Source organism: Haemaphysalis longicornis, unplaced genomic scaffold (genome assembly GCF_048455015.1).
Source record: "Haemaphysalis longicornis isolate Haplotype H1 unplaced genomic scaffold, Haemaphysalis longicornis Haplotype H1 scaffold_2, whole genome shotgun sequence".
NCBI lineage: Eukaryota > Metazoa > Arthropoda > Arachnida > Ixodida > Ixodidae > Haemaphysalis > Haemaphysalis longicornis.
In genome coordinates, this window is record NW_027526295.1 from 132,973,549 (window position 1) to 132,989,707 (window position 16,159).

Genomic DNA, 16,159 nt, shown 5'->3' on the forward strand with positions numbered 1-16,159 from the left:
GGCTAGCCAGTTGATTATGTAATGTTTTATCTTGTTCCTAATTGACCGTTGTGGAGAAAGAATAAAAGTTTCATTGTATCGCGGTAACGCCTAGTTTCAAGGTCTTCAAGTTCGGCAGCTTTTAGGAGAGTTGACGAAGACGTGCGCCAGCTGCACGAATTGTAAATAAACCTAGCTGATTTTCTTTGGACTTTCTCAATTTTAGTGATGTTGGTTTGAGTGTGCAGATCCCAATCAACCGAGGCGTACTCTAGAATAGAACGAATGAATGTTTTATATGTAAAGAGTTTTATTTCATCTGACGGGCTTCCTACAGGTCGCCTTCAAAAGCCCAGTTTCTTCATTGCTTTATCGTAAATTTAGTTTACCTGCTCGTTCCACTTAAGGTCTGATGTAATTATTACTCCCAAGTATTTGTAAGAGGACACGACAGATAGAAGCTCGTTGTAATGCTGTAAGTGACGGCTAAGGAATTCTTTTTGCGGCCAGTGGTCATTGCAATAGTCTTTTCAAAAGGAACAGCCATGTGCCATTTCAAGCGCCACGTTTGCAGTTTACATACGGACGTGTTTATAACCGCAAGATCGTTTAAACTGCATATTCCGCTTATCTTGTAAAAAGCTCGTTTATGGTTTAAATCGCCTTATCTTGACACGTGTGGCATTTACGATGTCATTTATAAAGACGAGAAAGAAGAGCGGCAATAATACTGCTCCTTGTTCAATGCCCGAGCGCACGTTTGCTGGTGTCGATGCTACATCGTTGATTTGAGCACATGGTTTCCGTAATTACAAGTATGCTTTAATCCTGTTAAGTGGGGTGTAATTCTTTAAAATAGGATTTTGTTTAGCCAGTAATTTGGAGTGGGATACGCTGTCGAAGGCTTTTTCAAAATCTAGAAGTAATAAGTTTCCCGAATATTTAAAAACGAGCATAAATTGGTCACCTCTAAGGCCTCAAGTGGTGAAGAATTTGCTGAAACACCTTTAAAGACTGGCACCACTCAGCTAACGGAACAGAATTTATTTCTACCCAAAGTATATCAAGCGAAAAAAAAACGGCTTCGCAGAAACTTTAGCAAATGACTTTGTGATTGGTTAAATTTGTAGAACTCCTGACATCTAACATCTGACATATGCATCCTTAATCCTTATACGCGAGAACGATTAGGCAACTTCACGGGAGTCGGACGTCGCAGTGATTTGAATAATAAAAAATAACAAGTATTACCGTTTTATTGTCTTGCTACTGTCAGTTCTAAAATTTCTCTAATTTATATGTGGACAGTCATAAGATAAATTTTTCGGCGACCAACACCCTATTTCGACAGCCATACATGGGCCTGAGATTTATTTCGGTAGTTTGTTATGAATAGCGTTAGTGGAAAGATACTTTTACCGAAGACGTTATTTATTCAACCTCGAAAAGAGGGGGATTCGTTTGAATGAGTAGATTTAATAAACCAACGATGTTTTTTTTTTGTATCAGTAATCTTGGTTTCTTTTTCAGTGAACACACACGACGGCATTAGCAGCTTTTCATTGCTGGGAGGAGGAGAGAGAAAGAGGGGTGGAGAGGGAGATATGGGCGCACACTCTATCCGCAGCTGCAGCACTCGGTGACCCTGCGCAGACTTGCTTGTGTCGCCGTTTTTTTTCCTCCCTATAAAACAGAGCGGAAATCCCTTTATTTTACCTGCCGCCATTTCAGTTGCAGCAGCTAGCCGAGTTCCAGCGATCGCAATTATGAGCGGCGACATCGGCATGCTAAGGCGGGCGCTGTGGATTCAAGGAGCGGCATCGCAGAACGTGATCGGTGTCCTCATGGCACTGGTAAACCTGCTGACGCACGTTCCATTCTCGGACTTGCCTACACCCCTGGGATTGGAACTGGGCGACCTGCGCAAGGAGTACGACTACGTTATCGGTGAGCGTGAATCGTAGTTCCAGCCACATAACCTTCAGTAATCCCCAGGAAAGCTGGGGAGACGGGGCCGGTGGGGATCGGTTTCGAAAAAAGTTGCAAAGCCCATCATTTTGATGTATGCTCTGTCCAGTAATAACTGTCGACCACTTGGTTCCTAAGCCTTTCTCTAAAATCGCTCAATGTGTGGAGAATTCCAGTTGAAGAGAAAGTAACCTTCAATTTGCAACTACACATAACGCGGAAATCCCTTAATGATGGGTTTCAAGGTACTCGTAAAATTGTGGCTGCGTGTATCATTACTACCGCATTTAAGTAGAGCGTACATTTTTCCCTGTTATACCTTTAGATAAGAAAGTATGGGGGTAAGATGGATTCAGGTATCGCAAAGCAGATGTATTTTGAAGTCGGTTAGAGAGGCACTCATCTGGCAGAGGATTTTAATAGGCCGGTGGTTATACTACTTTCCTACTTTCATAACCGAACATTAGTTGAACGTTTATAAGAGCGAGCACTAAATGCCGACGTGGATGGAGAGGAATAGGGAGAGGAGAGTCAGTCTGTGGAGCAGGGGTAATCAGTACGAGTTTCAGGACTACTCCACCTTAACCATGCGTCCCAAGACACTGGTGTTAGAGAAGAGTCCAATGTTCTGCAGTTACGAACTGTGTTTTGAGATGAAAATCGCAGGGCACGTTCCCGGTGATTTCAGTTAACACGTCCATTTGGGATTTAAATTCATGATCGGTGATTGTGCTTAAAGTTACTGAAACGCGTTTCCACTAAGTTGATTTCAGCACTAGTGGCTTTTGCAAAGGTCATTTCCCAGATCAGATGCAGTCGCAGGGTCTGAGTGTGCCTGGATGTCTGCATCTTTCAATTGGCGAGGGGGTGCAGTGGAAGGGTGAGGGTACTTGGTAAAGCAGAGGGGGAATGCTGAAAGGGCAATCATAAACAACGTAGAAATAAGGCCAGATATATGTTGTTTAAAAAACTAAATGATAGATTCAGAGCCAACCCCAAACCTTTCTGGCAATATATTAAAGGGTGCGGGTCTGACAGTCTGGGTATAAACGATATCGTATATAATAACCTCACAATTGTTGATGACACAGCCAAGGCGAACTGCTTAAACAATTAATTCAAATCTATCTTTTCACCAATACAGCATTTCACTTTTCCATCCTACGCAAGATACGTATCCCCAATGAATCCGATTGAGATTAGCGTAAGTGGCATTGAAAAGCTACTAAAGCGAAAAAATTGGCCGCGTATCTGCTTCTTTCGTTGCAAATGTCGTCAAGAGACAATAGTCTTTATCGACTTTTGCCAAGTAAATGCCTCCCTTCGCTTTCCCACTCACCTCTCATGTTGCAAAAAAGAAACCAGCGGCAAGCACACGCAGGACAAGAGAAGGAGGGACTCAAACACAACGCTGGACTACCAACTGATTTAATCGGGAAAAAAACGATACACTTATATGCAAAACCACGCGCACGCGCACACCTTGACAGCATGAAGAAACAACTTTATACAGCCAGGAAGTGAAATTCTTTATCTGTTAGAACCACCGAAGGAACGCTGACACATGCCTCCTTGTTTTTTCTTATAAAAAACGCCTCAAGTAACTCACGCTCGCGTCTTGATTTGCCCCTCCCCACAGTTACGGCATGGTGAAATTTTGGAACACAATCCTGGCAGCTTTTTGTATGTAAAGCTAAATTGCTACCCGTGCCCGAACTCAAAGTTGCTCGGTGCTGCCTCAATCTTAATGCACCCGCCCGTTTGTCCAATATATATTTTTCCGCAGGACAGTGGGACGGAGTAAACCACACCCACCGCGCATGACGTAAACTTTGTTTGGTGGTTAATCTTGCAAGGGTCGCCTTTCCGATGGCCCCCAGTAATTTGGGAACACAGCCCAGAAAGTTTTCGTGGTGCTGAAAATACCATGGTGACACCAAATCTTTGCGCTACTTTTTTCAGTCCATGCGATGTCCTGTGGAAGTAGGAAATCACCACCACCTTTTTTCTCGCATTCTTCTCTGGGCAGCAAGACTTTCCAGGAGGCTTGTTTAATTTCCTACTCAAAGATTCCCCAACCACCAGCAACATATGAGAGGGAAAACCAGACACTTTCAGGCGTTTTACTTGTTCTTCAAGGCTTACCTGCATGACATGCGGGCAACTTTTGTTCAGGGCGTTCAGAAAACACAGGTTTGCAATCCCTCGCTTTACCAATTTTGAGTGTGCCGAACTGTACGGCAAAATCGCCTTCTTAGACCTTGGGCAATACTTCCAACACACATGCTGGTCAGGCATGAAGTTAATTTCTAAATCTAAAAACCTGATGGATTTGTCAGATGGTACCTCATGCGTAAAAACCAAGTTCTGGGAACAGGCAGTAAACAGGTTTAAAATCTGGTCCGCTACACGAGTGAGCTCGTCCGTATCTGTTAGCTGCAAGAAGACTAAAAAATCATCAACATATCTAAAAACCCTGACAATGCGGGAGTCTTGGATTGAGCTATGTAGCACTGTGTCAAACTTGGCTAGAAATATGTCACACAGCAGGGGCGCGACGCAGGATCCAATGCATATGCCACGCCGTTGAACACAGAACCCATCATTAATTTGAACGATCGTGGAATTCAGGTACACTTTCAAGAGTTCAAGGAAAGAATCCACCGAGATTCCAGACTTATTCTGAAAGGAAATTGCACCCGTTTCTTCAATTAGATCCCGCACAGCCTTAAAAAGTTCATCATGAGGGACTGAGTAAAACAAGTCCGTAATGTCTACCGAGAAGGCAGCATTCGCACTGGGAAAGTCCCCCCGAAGACACTCAACCAAAGTCAAAGAACTTCGCACAAGAAACGGATCTGTAGGCACAAGACCCTCTAGCGATTTCTTCAAATAGTTGGACACCACTTTTTGCCAAGATCCTTCTTCTGTCACAATCGTTCTGAACGGAAACCCAGGCTTGTGTGCCTTTGCGGTAAAGAACACACGCAGAACGTCCTGTTGGCTCTTGCGCACTTCCTTTTCTAGCCGCTCCAAACCCAACCGGTTAAGGAGACTCAAGGCCAAAGCCTTTGCCTTTCGCGGTTTCAATTCACACTTTCTGAAATTCTTCTCAATAGCTTCAGACGCTTTTCTCTTGAAAGTGGAAGAAGGGAGAACCACAAACCCACCTTCCTTGTCGGCCTGTGCAAGGGAAAGGTCCTCCTGTTGGAAGTGATTTACCAAGGGGCGCAGATCCTTGTTAGTCCCATGACGGGCAGTCCAGGTCCGACTTAGGCACTCCACTCCCTCAGAAACACAGTGGGTCTTCTCTTCAGCAACGACCTTGTCAGCAACTCTGTGCACCGCAGCCAGAAGTTTATGCTTACGAGCCCGAGGTTCCAAGGTGAACTTGGGACCCTTTTTAAAGAGGTTGTCAAATTCTGAGGGGAGATAGGCTCCTTCCAAGTCCGTCACGGCAGAGGCCTCCACCTTTCCTTTGGCTTTCTTTGGCAGGGACCGTCTACAGTCATTCCAGTAAGTCTCAGTGAGAAGTGCCGCAAGACGAAGATTCTCCCGAAGCTTGTTTGAAGCCGCCCATGGATGCCCGATCTGGAAGCAGAAGTGGCGTAGCCAATCATTCAGGTGTCTGATCTGGCGGTGGAGTTCCGACTTCAGCATCGGGCAAATACGCTTCCAGTGTCCCGAAGATGGCTGAAGATGGCCAAAGAGCAAGCGAACCTCCGTGGGCGGAATCCCGCATTTCTGATGATAGGAAAGCGAGCGAATCTTGCAGCTTGTCAAAGCGATGGCGCACACGCAGTTCGAGAGCACATCTGAGTACGCATGAGGACGAAGAAAAGAGGCCAATGTACAAGAATAATAAATATATATATATATATATATATATATATATATATATAGATATATATATATATATATATATATATATATATATATATATATATTGGACAAACGGGCGGGTGCATTAATGAAAGATTGAGGCAGCACCGAGCAACTTTGAGTTCGGGCACGGGTAGCAATTTAGCTTTACATACAAAAAGCTGCCAGGATTGTGTTCCAAAATTTCACCATGCCGTAACTGTGGGGAGGGGCAAATCAAGACGCGAGCGTGAGTTACTTGAGGCGTTTTTTATAAGAAAAAACAAGGAGGCATGTGTCAGCGTTCCTTCGGTGGTTCTAACAGATAAATAATTTCACTTCCTGGCTGTGTAAAGTTGTTTCTTCATGCTGTCAAGGTGTGCGCGTGCGTGTGGTTTTGCATATAAGTGTATCGTTTTTTTCCCGATTAAATCAGTTGGTAGTCCAGCGTTGTGTTTGTGTCCCTCCTTCTCTTGTCCTGCGTGTGCTTGCCGCTGGTTTCTTTTTTGCAACATTATGAACCAACAAGCCCAGCATTTCACTCTCTTGGACCTCTCATGTTGTTCCTCGTGCGTCGCTCTAGTCCCAAGGTAAAGACGCCAAAGGTTTGCTTATATCATTTTAAATTTCTCGCGTTCCACTGCTCCAAACCGGGTGTCTCGATGCCGACGCTGCCGTACGGCGAAGACGCGCGTGAATCGCGGCGCCCTACTTCAACGTTTGTAGAACCGCGTTTCCCTACTCCACGTGCGTTGCAAGCAGAACGTAGAACCTACCCAGTGGAACCTTTCGTAACTGCTGCCGGTTGATTCTTTAAAATGCCCCAAGAAGCTATAGTGGCGCGGGCGACAGCAGGCGACGGCAAAGTGAATTTTTTTTTCTGGAGTTGATGAAGTAATTAATTTCGCCAAAGTCAAGCATGCATGATTTTTTATAAAAGAACTCTGCAAACATCACCTCTGTATTAATTTGTTCTCTTACATTTGCGAAATGTCTTGTTCTTCTTCAACAATGTTGACAGGTATGAACATTACACCGGACTTAGACGGGTAGATTTAGCTGTGACTATATAAGACTATTGCGCCAGTATGCTGAATAGAGTCACAGACAGATAGACGGCCACACATACAGACAGACCAAAATTTCTGGGTTTAAGTAGCCCAAGAAAGACTATCGTCTTTAATAGATCAAACAAAGGCAATTGGCCCCGATGGGATTTCTCCGCGTATTTTGAGACGCTGTGGTGAACCGATATCGCTGTATCTGCACATAATTTACGAAAAATCTATCTTGACAGGCGTACCTGATGACTGGAAAATTGCTTGTGTCGTTTCAGTGCATAAGTTGGGATCGAAAAAGGATGTTGAAAATTACACACCAATTTCTTTAACCTCAATAATGTGCAAAGTAATGGAACATATTCTCTATTCCGGAATAATGAAACACTTGATGGAAAACATCCTAAAAAAATTTGCCGCGTATCTGCTCCTTTCGTTGCAAATGTCGTAAAAACACGATAGTCTTTGTAGACATTTGGAAAGGAAATGCCCCACTTTGCTTTCCCGCTCACCTCTCATGCGGTTCCTGTACCGTCGCGCTCCTCCCAAGGTAAACACACTAAAGGTTTGCGCAAGGCGATTTGAATGTACCGCGTTCCAGTGCTTCAGGCCATGTTCCTTGATGCCAGCGGTGCAGTACGGCGGAGACGCGCGTGAATGGAGGCGGCCGACTACAAGGTTTATAGAACGGCGTTGCCGTGCTCCACGTGCGTTCCAAACAGTACGTGAAAGCTAGCTAGTGGAACATTTCGTTGCTGTTGCCTCGTGATTTTTCATATGCCGACAGGAGGCGGCGGTTTCCCGCAGTTAATGTAGAATACCATTTGCTATCGAAAAACCAAGCATCCATGAATTTTTTAATAAAGGATCACTGTAAACATCCCTTGTGTGGTAATGTGCTGTCTTATATTTGCGTAATGTCTTGTTCTTGTTCAACAAAGTTGACGAGTATGAACATATGAACCGGGCATAGACGCTCACATTTGCCTGTGAGTATATAAGACTATTGCGCAGTATGCATGTTACTTTGGCCGGGTGGCTGAATCGAGTCACAGACAGACAGATGGACAGCCAGACAGACATACAGACAGAAAATTTCTGGGTTGAAGTAGCCCAAGAAAGACTATCGTGTTTAAAAACTTCCAACACGGGTTCCACAAGGGGTTCTCATGCACCACGCAATTTGTTGAATTTTACCAAGATCTGGCATCTGACCTTGATTCAGGGGGACAAACCGACTGTATTTTCTTAGATTTTCGTAAATCTTTGTAACAAACTTAAATTACTAAACATAGGTGCCGTTGTGCTTAAGTGGATAGAAAATTATTTGTGTCAACGTCGACAATGTGTCATTTTAAACGGCAAAAGCTCCCAGTACGTTGATGTGACGTCGGGAGTCCCTGAGGGCTCTGTATTGGGACCACTTTTGTTTTTAGTTTATATAATGATATTTCAGTAAGTATGCATTCAAGTGTATTCAAGTGTCACACTGTTTGCAGACGATTGCGTCGTGTACAGACAAATCAGAAGTGAGAGTGACTCTACCCTACTGCAGATTGACTTGGAACATGTTTAGGATTGATGCTCTTACGTGGAAAATGAATTTAAATAATAGAAAGTGTGTTCACGTTTCCTTTACAAGGAAATGAAAGCCAATTGAGACTGGGTACCTTTTAAACAATGATCCTGTAAAAAAGCTGCTACTTATAAATATTTCGGTGTAGTGTTTTCATCCGATTGCTCTAGGAATGCACGTGTAAGCGACGTAGTGAGGAAAGCTAGAAGGGCGCTGAATTTCATGCAACGCAACTTAAAAATGTCAGAGCAAAACCTAAAGAAGACGGCTTACTTGACAGGTGTAAGACCTATACTAGATTATGCCTGTGCCGTATGGGATCCCTCCTAAGTTATACTGTTTGATGGACTAGAGAAAATTCAAAACCGAACGGCTAGGTTTGTCTTGGGACGGTAAAAGAGGGGAGATAGTTGCATTCAGATGAAAAATGAACTTTGGTGGGAGCTGCTTGCCTCGCGCTGACGAAAATTGCGGTTAAAATTCTTTTTTCAGATATTTCACAATAAAACAGGAATTAACGAAGAAAAATACTTCAAGGAACCTCATTACCGTTCACATAGAACTGACCATGTTTTCAAAATAAGGGAACGGCGTAGCAGGACGGACCTACTCGCTAAGTCATTTTTTGTAAAAACCATTAAAGACTGGAACAGGTTGTCTGAAGCGCAAGTGTGCTGTAAAAATGAAGATGTGTTTATGTCCATGCTGTAACCCCCCTGCTGTAGCGCCTTCGGGCAACGCGGGGTAATCCCTGAATAAAGAAAGAATAAAGAAAAATTTCCCTTCCAAGTCTAGGAGGGAGAAGAAAAGCACTGGAGGGAGAGGGGAATGCAGGACCGCGAAGGAAGTTAGGGGGATTAAGGGTGAAATTATTTCAGTTCATGAGCCCAAATGTGTAACACAACCAAAAGGTGGCCAGTTGCAGCATATTGACAGTCATCGAGGACCGATTCCGCCCAATGTTTTAACTCTTTAATTAAGATCTTCAACTTGGAGAGGAAGTTTTTCCCTACGCTGGTGTGCTCAATGAGCATGAACCCATTCACCACACGCTTTTGTGGTGCTAGCGTGGTAAGATTCAGTTGTGCGGCTGCGCTTCTGATTTTTATATTGAATCCACTTTAACCGCTCTTTTGTGACCTTATTGGCATTCGCCAAGTGTGCACTCGGGCTCTTTTGTCGCAATATAGCGGATAACACTTTAATCGTGACTGTAGTTTAAGGGGGCAAGCCTTGAGCGCTTTTTGTGACATAAATCGGCATTTCCTGTCATAAAATGGCCGCCGCTGTAAAGGGTAAACAGTTAAAAAATAACAATTTGTGACGAACTGCGTGGGTGGAGTGTTTTCGATAAAGTAAACAAGTTAATTTAAAAATTCAATTGATACATTGGAGTTCATATGAAAATCTTACCCGGACTATCAGAGTATAGAACCGAGAAAGTAACCACCATTGAACATTAGAGCGTTGCCTGTGGTGTAACACGGGTTAGCCCAGTCAGTGCGGCGCTGACCTGATGAGGCGTGACCGGCGAACGGGACGGCAGGTGAGTAGAAGAGGTACACCTAGCCCCTAGAACTGTTATTCTGTGGGAATCTGCGTCGTGAAGTGGCGCTAGCCTACCTGTCGAAGTAATGTGCACGAAAAGACGAAGAAAGGGAAAGGAAGAAGGAGACGAAAACACAATGTATGAGTAAAGAATTATTTTACAAGCATCGCCAGGGTAAGCGTAGTGGCCCCGAGGCTGTTGTTATGCCATGAGATTTAAGGTAATCACGTAATTAATAAAACCATCTTTTCATTGTATGCAACACCGTGTGGCAAGTTTTTTTCTTCGAATTTCATTTGCAGCTGACACAGAAGTTTATGGAAACCTACCAGTTTTCAAATTAAAATTTTCCCTACAACCTAACTGAAAGTTGTAGTTATGCAAGCGTATAGTATGCAAGGTAGCGAGCACGCATCTCTAAAAAGATATATCAAACTGGAAGAGAGAATATTTCAAAATATAGTCGGCAATTTTGGCAAAATTGAGTCCTAATGCAACTCAAAATTGATAATCACTAGGATTTTAGTTTCCCGCTCTATAAATGAATATTGTAGGATGCTTTCGCGATAAAAATGCGGATTCACCAAGGATATTTGTAAATAGTTTACCTTTTTCTCGTCTTTGTTTTCCTGGCCTTCATAACTAAAAACTAGCGACACAAACGTACGAGTGGCACGAAAATATCAAAACACTGCTGAATAAGAGCTGGGTCAGCTTTCCATCCCGTGATCTTTTTCTGCCCAACAAGCATTAAAGCTTCTATATTTTAAATGGGAATGTCACTGAAGCCCTGCGACATCGTCATGGTGCTGTCCGAGAAAACAATCATCGCGCTTTGGTGGACAGTGTCATGCCGCTTTCCTCGACACCATCCCGACACTTTCCTCGCACGCACCCCGACATGCTGTCAAATCTATAAAAGCCAGGACGCTGGAAGCAAGGCTGTTTGCAAGTTGCGTGTAAGGGTATGCGAGGGACAAACATAGGCTTTTTCCATTGCGGCGCCACTGCGTGGCTGCCACGCGAACACATCTTCAGTGGTTACTGGCCCTGAAGCATGATTTCGCACCTTCTTTCTGAGAAACAATCACAGCATGCTCAATACTTTACAGGAACCGGTATGGAGTGGTTCTCATCTTTTAGAAGCTGTATGCCGGCCACATTCAGTCACAAGCCCCGAATGCAGAGATTTTGCAGTTTGGTGAAACATTGTCACCAAATGTTTGTATAAAACATGACATGTGGGTTCAATGATGGTCGAGTGGACAGGTTCTGCAACCTTGAGCTAATTGTGAAGAGCAATCATGTTCCCACGAAACATGATCTTGATACATCAATGTGCATCAGAGGAGAGAAGCTCGAAATTTTTATCCTCCTTCATTTTTTAGCAGAATATTCGCACTGGTAGAGGGGGAAGGAGAGCGACAGGGAGAAACGCTTATTCTGCTCAGCCCCTTGCGGGAGGCCCAGCAGCCAAGGCGTTGGAGTCTCAGCTGGTGCCTATGTTGCCAAGCTCCCTCACCTCAGCGACCCGTTTGATAACGGACAAGTCCCCCCTGTTGTGATCGCTCCTAGCAGAAGACACTTATCATCATCATTTCATGCTGCTTTTCACGAGCTGCCGCATGCTCTCGTGGCTGCGTCGGCTCGCTCCACTTCTTCTGTTTCCATTAAAGCCTCATCGGATCACGACGTGTCGCTCCCCTTCCTGAGCATCGCGCCGCAGCTGAAGGACCTAGAGGTCCAACACATGCCCGCACGCCCCGACGACCTGGCACCCCCGTGACGGCGGGCAAACGGTGCCGGCGCGTCCAGAGCCAGGCGGACCAGCCGCAGTTGGATCTCCGGGTCGCTGCTGTGCAGAGCTACCTCCCAGTCGTGATGACTCTTAATGAACGTCAGTGGTGCCTTCGGGCAAGCCCAGATTACTTGTGCGAGGGTGGCTTTATCAATCTTGCTTCTTGGACATTGGTCGGTATAAGTTTCTGGGTATATGCGGCTAAACAGTTTGGGGTGGCGGTAAGTATTAATTTGTATGAGTCTGAGTGTGGTTGTCTGTTGTCGGGTAAAGTGACGGGAGGGGTTAGGATATTGTTCACATGTTTCGCGGTAGTAGTGAAGAATGTCGCTGTATGTGAGCAACGGGTGCCAGTGCAAGCTGGAAGAGACGGGTCGATCGAATGGGTCCTGCTTCGTGCATTCACAAGCCCAATCGTGTGCCGCCACATTGTCCTCCAGCCCAGCATGATCCGGTGCCCATATTGTGGAAGTGGGTGGATATCGGCTATCGTCCTCAAGACTGCTAGTGTGTGTATGTGTGTGTGTGGGGGGGGGGGGGACTTCCCAGGCCGTTCGATATAGTGCGATAGGCGTCCTGACTGTCCATGACGATGGTTCATGGGGTTCCAGAGAACGTTATCCGTACTATTGCAAGGGTAATGGCGCATTCCGCACCTGCCGCAATGTTCGGCGTTGGAACGGTGCAGGCCATGAAGCTGCTCTCTGGATAATTGCAGGCGACCACGCAGAAGCTGGGTCGTTGGGCATTAGGCGTAGCGTCAGTGTACCATACGTTGGACTGCTAGCGGAGTGTTTTGATTAGCTGCCGAACTCGTGCTTGCCTTCTCTCTGGATGTAGATCCGGATTCATGTGACGAGGTAGCGGGGTCGCGTGTATGACTGCTTGAACAGTCGTCGGTAAGGAGCGAACTTCAGGGGTTCGTAGCGGTATGGTGATCCCCAAACGCGTGAGCAGCGTGCGACCTTCGGGGGATTTTGCTATACGTTGAATGTGCGCCGTACGCACTGCTTCTGTAATTTCAGCAATCGTGTTGTGGGCTCCGAGAGCTGATTATAATGCCGTGGAAGTGGTGGGAGAGAGTCCAAGGGCCTGCGTATAAGCTTTGCGGAGGAGGGCATCGACTTTCTGTGTCTCCAGCATTGAAAGTTCAAGGTAGGGTAGTGCGTACGCAGATTTAGCAACTATGTATGTGCGTTCCGGACGGAGAAGTGTCGACTCAGGCATTCCCTGGGGCCGGTCAGCCACCCGAGCAAGCATTCGCCCTACCTGCTGGGAGAAGTGTGAGAGGGTCTTGATCGTAGTTGTGTTACACCCATTGGAGGAGAAAAGCCGCCGATATCGCCTGGAATCAAACGTAGACAACGTGCAATTATTTTTAATAGCGAATTATTTTTAACAGAAAATTATTAGTGTATGGTGTCAGCAGTTAAAAATACCAAAAGAATGCCGAGCGCACCGGACCGCGCGCACGTGAGCGCGTTCCTCGCGGCGACCACACGGCAGTAAAAAAACAAGAAAATGTCGAGCGCTCCTGTGTGCGTGCCTCACGGCAACCACCCAGCGTTCCTTACGCACGTTTGTCAAGCCAAGCCTAACCACCTACAGAGAAATGGCCAAGATTGGCCAAAAAATAACCTCCAGCGTTCCCTGTAATCGTAGCGACACTTGCTCGGAACTAGAAAGACGCGTCATAGCGTATACGCCCCTCCAGAATGATTCCCAATGATTATCCCTTCCAAAAAAATGAAGCAAGCTCACACTTATAGCACCAATGATGGAGTATACATCGTTGCGGCAACGAAGGAGGAAATCGACTGCAACCGTGGACGACATCCGTCAGCGAATGGAAAACTCATCAGCGAACAGAAAACTCTCCAAAGCCAGAGAAACTGGGTGTGAGGAGGGTCGCGCCAAAAAAAGTAAACGACGCGCCGGTGCCTCTATCAGCGAACGGGCGGCGGCTGTATGTTTGTGGCGTAGTTGGCGAGCAACAAAGGCAATGCGGACACACGCAACGGATGGATTGACTTAATGTAGGGTTTACGCACCGATGCTATTCAAGCGGTGAGACGCGCCGTAGTGGAGGGCTCCAGATTAATTTTGACCACCCGGGGATCCTTAACGTGCGTCGAAATCTCGAACACACGGGCGTTTTTGCTCTTCGCCTCCATTAGAAAAGCGTCCGCCGCCGCCGGTAATTGAACCCGCGTTTTTTTGCTCAGCAGTACAACGCCATAGCCACTGAGTCAGTGCGGCGGATTTCGCACTGGATCCTGCTTTGGTTCGAGAAGGTCCCTCGAGCCGCGGTAGGAATTCTACCGTCGCCACGACGTCACCGAAGGGGCGGTGACAGTACAAGAGCGCGCCCGTGCTGCCGATTGTAACCGCCGTCATTTAACCTCTCCGGCCACCTTAAATACAGAACGGGGCCGCGATGTCGAGCTCAAGCGTGAACGTCGTGCCTATCCAGGGGCAAAAGAGGAATAGTGCGCATGAAACACCAACCGACACAGCGTCAAGACGGCGATGCACTGCGGCCGCAAAAAATAATCTAAACTGTTTTGTAATTGTGGGCACGCTGTTGGGCGGTCGTGTCGACAATACAGCCTGGCTGGTAAACAACCTTCACAGAATATTATGGCTGATAATTTTTCCCTCACCATTCGTTTCAGACAACTGTTTGGTAACAGATATATGCGCGCTAAATGTGCACTGTAATTTAGCCCACTGAGTGTTTTAGGGGCGAAGCTCCTAAAGCCATGGGTCTGTCCATCCCTTGTGTCTCGTGGTACGTGACCGCCACATGCTTTCGGAGATGTCGCAAAGTGGGCCGCGTTGCACGCGCAAGAACCGGCTGCAACCGGCAGCGCAAACTCGGCACCGGGAGCGCGAGCTTGTCTGTGTTCGCCAACGCAGGCGCGAGCGCACGTGCACTGCGAGGGGGAGATCACGCAAGAGATCACGCCACGAACGCAGGCAGTCGTTCTCGGAGATCGAACGAGACGCAAGGACCCTTGCTCGTTTCCTCTCGTCTTGTTCGGGCACAAGTTCGCCCTAAATAAAAGTTCTTTCTTCAAATACGCACTCAGATGTATCCATGTGAACGCTACCACGATTCGAGGAACGTGTATAGACTTAGTGTTTGCAAACTTCCCATTGCAGCCAGTACAGGAACCTCTCTCGCTTCATTTCACAGATCATAAAGCTGTCGTAATGAAGGGACCTCGCAATCCAGTCATGACAACGACGAAATGAAAAGAACAAACGAAGAAACGAAACAACAAACGAACACGAACAAAATAAAAGAACAAAATAAAAGTTGATTTGTACAATGTACGCACACAGTCTTACGTCTTTCTTAATGATGTAATGGGCGAACTTTCACGGGAGAGTTACGGTTACCGATGATCTCCCCCTCTCGAGCTTCGCCCCACTTATCATCATTCATTCCGTGGATATGACGTGATTTTTTTTAATTCTTATAGTAACGGCTACCCTCACAACTACATAATCTGGGGAATAAAATTTCAGCATCTGTTTTCTGTACTCTAATTTGTGGAGCGAAACCAGAATCTTTTATAATTGCAAGAGTGGTGCGCCCGCGAGGGAACACTATCGATGCACGCATAACGGTTCTGGTGTACACAAAAGCAACAAGTTTTGAGAAACATTCTCGATATCTAAGACTAAAATTTGCTATCCTCCAGAATCGCAACGGCACTGTGTTGTGCACTCGTGTATATGCAAATTGTTGCGTGACGTGATCGACAGAAGTTTTTCATAATGTACACCGACAAAAACACCTTACTAGCAAGCTCCTCACTTTATGTGGCAATTTCTATGTCCAGACAGCGGGAAGGTATAACATAAAGGAAAACCCAATACCAAAGCGCACGTCATTCTAACACCCGGAGCATCATAACCAAACCTGCAAACTCCTTACCTCCGCACCTTCATCACGAGCTGACATGCTACATGGTAGGCCACAATCATCTGCACGTCTGTCCGGAAAGGGACCCAGTAAAACAGCGAATTTTATGGAACAAAAAACACTTATGTCTTTGCTCGTGCGAATCACAACCCGGGCGATCCTCAACCCTTCCCTCCAGAACACAGCCCTAAGTAAGAACGCGCCGTTCTTCGCAAGGCCTGGAGCAACAACTGAAGGACCTTCGCAGTTGCAGGCGCATCCTTTTTCCTGCCACTTCTGATGCTACACGCCGTGAAGGCAGTTACACCCGCCGGGCGCAGGTTCTCTCCCTCCCTTGCGACCTCATTCTAAACCCCATTATGACCCGAACTGGCACACCCCTTCTCAAGTCTGCGGTGTCTGTTCTGACGTAAAACACACCTACTCGACCCCACTT

At 46.1% G+C, this 16,159-nt stretch overlaps 1 protein-coding gene across 1 annotated transcript in view; it reads left to right on the top strand.

Moving 5' to 3' along the window:
- The first annotated feature begins 1,721 nt into the window (after nucleotides 1-1,721).
- Nucleotides 1,722-16,159, top strand: part of LOC144167388 (glucose dehydrogenase [FAD, quinone]-like) — a 50,979-nt gene continuing 36,541 nt past the window's right edge. The window contains exon 1 of the mRNA XM_077696664.1: nucleotides 1,722-1,926. Coding sequence (XP_077552790.1) covers nucleotides 1,746-1,926 — 181 coding nt within the window. The 5' untranslated portion in view covers nucleotides 1,722-1,745. The remainder of the gene's footprint in view (nucleotides 1,927-16,159) is intronic.